Source organism: Etheostoma spectabile, chromosome 23 (genome assembly GCF_008692095.1).
Source record: "Etheostoma spectabile isolate EspeVRDwgs_2016 chromosome 23, UIUC_Espe_1.0, whole genome shotgun sequence".
Lineage (NCBI taxonomy): Eukaryota > Metazoa > Chordata > Actinopteri > Perciformes > Percidae > Etheostoma > Etheostoma spectabile.
In genome coordinates this window covers 9,476,415-9,483,953 of record NC_045755.1, presented here as the reverse complement: position 1 = coordinate 9,483,953, position 7,539 = coordinate 9,476,415, and the positions used below count along the sequence as shown (strand labels likewise).

Genomic DNA, 7,539 nt, shown 5'->3' with positions numbered 1-7,539 from the left:
TCCTCCAAACAATGTGAGGGATGGGGCTGAAAAGACAGAGCAACTGTGAAAGCATCCATTTCATAAGAACTTATCCTTCATTAATGCAGTACATGGGGCGAACACAAAAATGAAAACGTACTTTCCCAGAGCAAAGCACTCCATTGTAATATTAGAGGCCAGCATGGCAGTAGTATCTGGAAACTTCACCCTGATGTCTGCTGGGTATTTTTTCTCCTCACCTAAGGCAAAAAATATTAAATATGAAATGTTCAATGCCACAGATCAGAAACATCTTCTTTTTCTGTTTTGTTATTGTTTTGTTCCTAAATACAATTACATAAAATACAATTTTCAATAAATGAGGAGGTAAGAGGTATATGTTTTTTCACAGCTAGTATCTGCTAACCGTCGTCGGGGGGTAAGGGGATGAGGGGAATGAACTTGGAGAAGACGCTCTTCCCGGTGATGGGGCTGGAAACAAAACAGGAGTAGTTTCCTGCATCCTGAGCTTCCACTTTGGAGATGTACAGGTTCCCCGTCTTTTGAGAGACAAACCGTCGGCGGTCTGTGTGCAGGAAAACCGGGAACTCATTGAAGATCCAGCGGTAGGTCACCTCCTCTGAAAAGGAAAAGACATGAGGGACAGGTTGTTATTGTTATCTTCACAAGAATGGCTTTACTATTGGAGACATAAAGACCTGTACGTACGGGGCCAGGCTTTGGGAGGGGCACACAGCAGAACAGCCCCCTGTCCTTCTTTGACATACACTGGGTCTCTTTCCTCCTGGGGAAACTCCTCCATAACTACACAATACGCAGATGAGGGGAAGATTAAAAAAAAAAAAGGAAACCGGAATTGTAAATGACAACAAAACCTCCATGCCACAAGACAAGCCTTAAACAAGAAGGGAAGTTGTGACATCCATGTTTCTTCAGTGACATCAAGGAAATATATGAAAAACTACTACTACTACTACTACTACTACTGTTCACATGCTCACATCCAAACTTGACCCTGGCCTCCTTGCTGATGACGGTGCCATAGATATTCCTGGCAACGCAGACGTACGTCCCAGCGTGTTTCTTCTGTCTGGGGTTGGTGATAACTAGGTTCCCCCCCACGAGGCTGTAGTGTTCGTCTGGTTGCTCCATCAACTTGATTTCCCAGTTATCACGGCGCCACCTAGCAGTAATACACAACAATTCTATATAAGATCTCGACCCATGACAGAACTTAAAACTGCAAATACTCAATGAAAATCTTCTTTTTAAAGTGTGTGTCACCTGTATGAGGCAGGTGGGTTCGCTCGTGCCCTGCAGTTCATGGAGATTCTCCCATCAGGTGAGTCTTCAGTGTACACCACATCCACAGGCTCCTCCTCAAAGATGGGGCCATATCCAGTGGCGTCATCTGACAGATTTTACATAACAATTACCTGACGTACTGATTTAAAATCACTAATGAAACATTGTGATGGGTATTCAGCATGCACTGTTTATGTCCTGACTCTTTTGGACAACAATTCAGAGAAACTCACCTCCAAATATTCTAGGCTCGCCAAATAGGACCGCCACTGCAAAGCAGAAACACGTTAATGTCAGCTAATGGCATAAAGGGTTTACACTTGACTTAATTTAAGGGGGTAAATGGTATATTTTCAGGCACCACTTTTCCTCCTACCTGTGAGGGAGACTGAAGAGGAGAGGGCCAGCAGCAGTAAAGCAGTGGAAGCCATGGCGTTCAACAAACTTAATGCAGCTACGTGAGCTAGGCTAATGGGCACAGGGAGACGAAGAAGAAGTCAATGGACAGGACATAAACTGGTAAGGGCAGAGTAAGAGACAAAATGAAAGAAGCTGTCAAAAACAGAATTACTGTTTCTTTTTAATTAATATCATAAGTATTTTGTTTGACATGATCTTCTCTCATTGTGTATTTTAAAAAGAAAAAAACAGACTGATGACTGTGCAATATTTTTTCGACACCAGAAAAAGAGCGCAGAGCTAGCTGGAATCCTCCCTGTGTATATAAATGATTAAGGATGTGAATGACTCAGCAAAGCACTGCAAATAGTCATGTGGAGTGCGGGCACAAGGACATGCACTAGCAGAGACACACAGGCCTGTACTGTGTGTGTGTGTGTGTGTGTGTGTGTGTGTGTGTGTGTGTGTGTGTGTGTGTGTGTGTGTGCGCACGCTGACACACACAGACACACTAGAGCCGTCTGTGAACAAAACACAAGGTAGCACTGCAGTACCTAGACAGCTCCTGCTGCGCCGTCACACATGCTTACACATCCCTTCTGCAGGATGAAATAGCGGCACTACTGTGAGCAACTGCAGTGTATCTACTCTCACTGTCAAACAGGACATACTGGGAAAGACAGAGATATTAAGAGAGAGAAAAGATTTGGGGGGGAGCATGGAGATATAAAGCAGGATGAACCCAGGATTGATGAAGATGAACGGGATGAAATGAAGTGTGGGAGGGATGATCTTTCTATGTACACTTGTAAAGCTTCTAGTAGAGAGCTTTTGTGTATTCTATGTACAAGTTTAACATGTTAGGAAAAGGAAGGTTTTTTTCCATAAAATAAACATCCCATTGCAACAGTTTAAATTAGGGATGCACAGATCCAACCGGCCAAATCAGTATCTGCATTGATACTGACATCATTACTTGGATTGAGTGTCATTGCCCATTGCCCATGATGGAACTGATCACTTTTAAATACACTTTCTTTAAGAAATTACAGAATACAGTGTTTCCATTTGCGGATACAGTTTTTGACACTAGAGCAATCCCTGGTATCATGGCACCATACATTAAAATTATCCTGATGAATTCCACATATACAGATTTTAAATTTGTGTAAAAGACTCCGCTGGTCTCTGTTAGCTACTCTGTATTGGATTGATTTAAATATGTATTAGGATAGAAAATGTCCTATTGGTGCACTCCTGAAGTAAATTAAGTGATTTCAGATAGTATACAGTATGTTGTAAAAGAAGGGTAGTCAAGACTCAAGTGTGTGAATTTAGGTATAAGTGTATAAAAAGGCGCGTTCACATCGGCATTCCAAGGGACTGATTTTGGTCAGAATGAGTTACAGTATCAGAAGCTCATTCTAAGCCATACGACTCGTTTTTAATGCATCCAAGATGCAGGCTCATTTAATGGTTTTTCATTTAAAAACCAGCTAGTTGACAAAAAAAAAACCTTGCTGGTATGAAGAGCAGTTGGTACTGTGTACTATATAGCTGAGTAGGTTTAGGGTTCATGTTCACTGATGAGGGTACACTAGCTGGAGAAACATGTTTACTCCTAAATGCATCCCAGACCAAGGAACTAAACCATTGTGCTAAACAGCAAGCTTAAAGCTCAGGCTTCATCTGATAGTAATCTTCCTCAAATGTCAAAGGCGAAAGGGGTGTGATCAGGGACAGTAAATCAAGAGCAAATCAGGAAAACAGCAATCTTACCTTAGAAATGTTTAGATGTGTGTAAATATGGAGAAAAAAAAGTCATATTGTGATATTATATTAAAGTAAAAATTTTAAGAAGAAAAAATTACACTACTGTATGTGTTTTCAGGTAAGTTGTTGGGGTAAATGTGTATCTACCATCTGACAACAAATGCCTGCTTTCATATCCCACAGTTAGCTACGTAGCAGCTATTGCAGACAGTCTCAGAGTCCTTTGCTGAGTCATTCTGGATGTGTGAAGAAGAATGAGAAAGGCCTCCGCCTATGTGCCTCAGCAGCCACAAAGCAATGGAGAGAGAGAAAGAGAGAGAGAGATACACCCAGTATACAGCACATCCACATGCAGAGACTGCAGCACTGACTTCTCATGTGCATTCTTGATGACACATCACTAATATCACAACAGTACACTGGCAGTTGGCCACATCTATCCTGCATCTGCACAGCTATATATCTTCAAACTGTTTATCTTTCAGCAAAAAAGTGAGATCTGTTCTGCATCTGCAAGATCCGGAAGATGATGATGGGGGGGGGGGTCAGTGTTGCATCACAGGCCAAATTCATATCTTTTCAGCTATTGCCATCTGGTAAATGACGGATGGTTCCAATGACCAGTAAAAATGGGTAGAAGAAGTCATTTGTTCCTTCTGCTTCTATGTCCATCCTGAACCAAGGTAAACTAAAGTAACTCCCCTCCCCACTCACTCATGCACCACCCAGCCAGGGTGAAGATGGCGTGAATGATCAGTAATGAGAATTGTACTAGAATTTATTCATTCATGTTTTTTCTTAACCATTTATATTTATGTAACTATACAACTTAACTTATGTTGTCTGTGTGCTGTGTTTTATGTTGCCAGAGTACAAAAGATTAATTTCCAGTGTATGTCAATAAAGTTTCAATCTATCTATCTATCTATCTATCTATCTATCTATCTATCTATCTATCTATCTATCTATATCAATAATTCTTCCACAACACTTTTATTAAAAGCTTTATTACAGCAGTTGCAGCAATCTGTTCCATCACTAATAAATTCATCAGAGAGTGTTTTCATGTGTTTCCCCTGGAAATAATCCCATCACAGATCCTCTTTGGACAGACTGGTGAAATTTAGGTCAGCACATGTATTAAGCCCAGTGTCTTAGCAACGGCCTGAATGACCATGTTTGTTGTGTGTGTTTCATGGCTGCAAAAAAATTGTATTTAACAAGAGGACATCCCAGAGATGTTAGTGGTGAGTTGTTTGAAGTGGGTTGGTCAAGTTTTGGTTTTCTATTGTGTGTCACGAGAACTGGAATATGCCAAAATAAAAACATGAAATAAAATCTGGCCTCATTTTGAAGATGTGAGGGAAAAATAATAAACCATCTTGTCAGGCATGATAGTTTGCTTCATCTTTTGACATCTAAAAAGGGGGGTGGCTTAATTGTTCTTGGACTCTCATCGATTTACATTTTTCTGTTACAGTCCAGGGGAGTAATTTATATTCAGAAGATGTGGATCTATATCATAATACGCAATATTAAGCCAAAACCACAAATATTTGACTAAATAATAAAGTTAATGATGCAGAGTTAATAGTTACAGCTTTTATGCCAGTACGGTAAAGAAAACCATTTTTAAACAAAACAATGCTTTTGGCACATGAAGGACAGTTTGTCCTTTTAACCAAATATATGCCATGGTGCGTCCGGCAGCTTACTGCGCCCTTGGCGCATACAGTGTCACACTTTCCCCTTGCGTCTCCTCCCTACATCCACAGAGACACACTTTCTTATCTAAAGTGCAGAGTGAGAAGCTAAAACAGCTTTTTATCAAATACCGACCACCTTCCTCTAAAAGTAAGCTAACTGCGCAGCCCCTTACATCACTTCACCTCATGACGCCCGATCGGCACCGGTAATGCTCTGTTCTGCATTGCGGTAGTCCTGTGCTGGTCCACTTCATTTCTACAGCGCCCAACACATTCCACTCACTCAGTTCGGACACAAGAGCCAGTTAGATCATGCACACTCGCATGTGGTGTTGTGCTTACCTTTGAGGGAGAATGGGAAATCTCAGTACACTGTCCGCATTGCACACCTGGACCCGAAACGCATCGGCCCAAAGCCCACCCGCAGCCGGAGCGTCCCGTTCACATGAACTTTTCTATTGGAGGAAAGCGGCTGAGTGACACCCCTGGATGGCAGCTAGGATGCTGCTGCGATTGGTCAAGGGGAGAAGGCGTGTGGGAGGGATGTGGGCGTCATGCTGGAGCGCATCCCAGATAAGGGTTTATTGAAAATCAACTGTCGTGTTTTTTTTCAAATAAATAGCATAGAATATCATTGGATTAAATCAATACTAATTATATGATTAAAAAACACATCGGTAATTCAACAATTAGTAGGCCTAAGCCTAACTTTACCCATAACACTCCATTGGTCTTAACATAAATAGGTTGAGGTGTATTAAAATAATTAAGATGTAGGACAATATGACTACAAAAAGGTGCCTGTAGTCAATAGCGTACATGTGTTATTCCCCACCATGTGCTATGCATCACAAATGACTCTCAGATCAATCTATAATTCATGATGGATAGCGGTTTGGTTGAAAATGAAATATGATTTGATCCTCTACAATGTGACTGTTTTGGATAAAGAGTGTGAAAGATGCACTTGGCCAGTAAACACTTTTACACTTGGAATATATTTATTTATGATTTCTTACTTTTTAAATGTTAATCTAGTTACTAATAATTGCACATGTATGAGCATGCGACAACTAAAATCATGAAATTGGAAATGGCCATTTTAATCTACATCTTCAAAGACACCATTTGACAAAATACAGTAAAGCTCTTCCAGTATGACAATTGAAGAGATGCCACAGCACACACGTGCACATACATTTAATGAGATGTATGATAATCCATGGAGGATTAATTTTTGGTGGTTTATCTTTGTAGGATTATTTGACAAATGATAAATTATCATTTTCATACACTAGATGGAGCTATCCACACACTTTTGCATCATGCATGACAAAGGAAAAACAACTGATTTGAAACCTGAAACCAACATTTATTTCATATTTTTTAAACTTCATTTAAAATACAAAATATTTTCCAATATTATATTGTAGAGTAAACCATTTCGACAGCCTTTCATGCTTCTCATGTAGCTTCAACATTAACCAGAATGTCATATTATAGCATATACTGTATATCTTACTGTATGTTCACCAGTCACTACATTGTTTTCAGGGTATTCACACTCCAATGTGCCAGTCCGTTTATTAGTCCATGCCGGCCATCCTTCTGTATGCTCAAAATACAGTTTTTGTTTAGTTTTAAGTTGTTTTTTTTTTTAGGTGCACACTCATTGAAAGCATGTGTCAGTTTCATCTGATGTCTAGTTTGGTACAACATGCGGTGTTCAGATACCAGATGCTGTCGTAAACTAGATGTCCAGATGTGTTTTAAATTACACGTCCTGTTTAAGTGTGTGCCTTTTTATAAAAATTACAGAAAAGGTGCATGAACTGTCAGAGACAGAAACAATACAGGTGTCACAAGAGCTCAGTCACAAGTTAAATAATCTCTTTCGATACCTGATAGGCTAAACATTTGAGCTAGCAAATTCACCTGACAAGTTAAAAAAAAAAGATTTAAGAAATAAAATTTCACAGCAAATGAAAGAGTGAAAACTGTAAATAGTCTCATCTCACACGCCAACGCCCTCCTACCCATAATGCCGGGGATGATTGTGGTTGAGCCCTCCCCCCTGACCTTAACACGTCTTCTCTTAAGTCAAGCCATTATTTACAAAGTACAACAAAAATATCTACACGTGGAAAGCTGACACATTGCAACCTAAAAACTTGATGCAAGTTATGATAAACCTAAGACGTGGAAATGTTCTCTGGAAGAAGAAAAAAAGCTTTTGTATCTCAGACACATCAGAATTGTAGACTGTTATCCATGGAAAAGTGATATACATCACGCACGCTGTAACACAGAAGCATGCATGTGTGAGAGAGAGAGCGAGACACACACACACACACACACACACACACACACACAC

The 7,539-nt window shown here is 40.1% G+C and overlaps 1 protein-coding gene across 2 annotated transcripts in view; it reads right to left on the bottom strand.

The window, feature by feature from the left end:
- The window catches only part of cntn1b (contactin 1b), an 11,757-nt gene extending 6,095 nt beyond the window's left edge, over window positions 1-5,662 (bottom strand). Inside the window, exons 1-9 of one of the 2 annotated variants that reach the window (XM_032505366.1) lie at window positions 5,508-5,662; window positions 1,664-1,803; window positions 1,521-1,556; window positions 1,267-1,393; window positions 984-1,165; window positions 691-786; window positions 389-601; window positions 122-221; window positions 1-26 (exon numbers count right to left, since the gene is read on the bottom strand). The exon at window positions 1-26 is cut by the window's left edge and continues 159 nt beyond it. In XM_032505366.1, the coding sequence (XP_032361257.1) occupies window positions 1-26; window positions 122-221; window positions 389-601; window positions 691-786; window positions 984-1,165; window positions 1,267-1,393; window positions 1,521-1,556; window positions 1,664-1,718 (835 nt within the window). In that variant the 5' untranslated portion in view covers window positions 1,719-1,803; window positions 5,508-5,662. The remainder of the gene's footprint in view (window positions 27-121; window positions 222-388; window positions 602-690; window positions 787-983; window positions 1,166-1,266; window positions 1,394-1,520; window positions 1,557-1,663; window positions 1,804-5,507) is intronic. The other variant, XM_032505367.1, reaches the window with a different exon arrangement.
- Window positions 5,663-7,539: the final 1,877 nt, after the last annotated feature.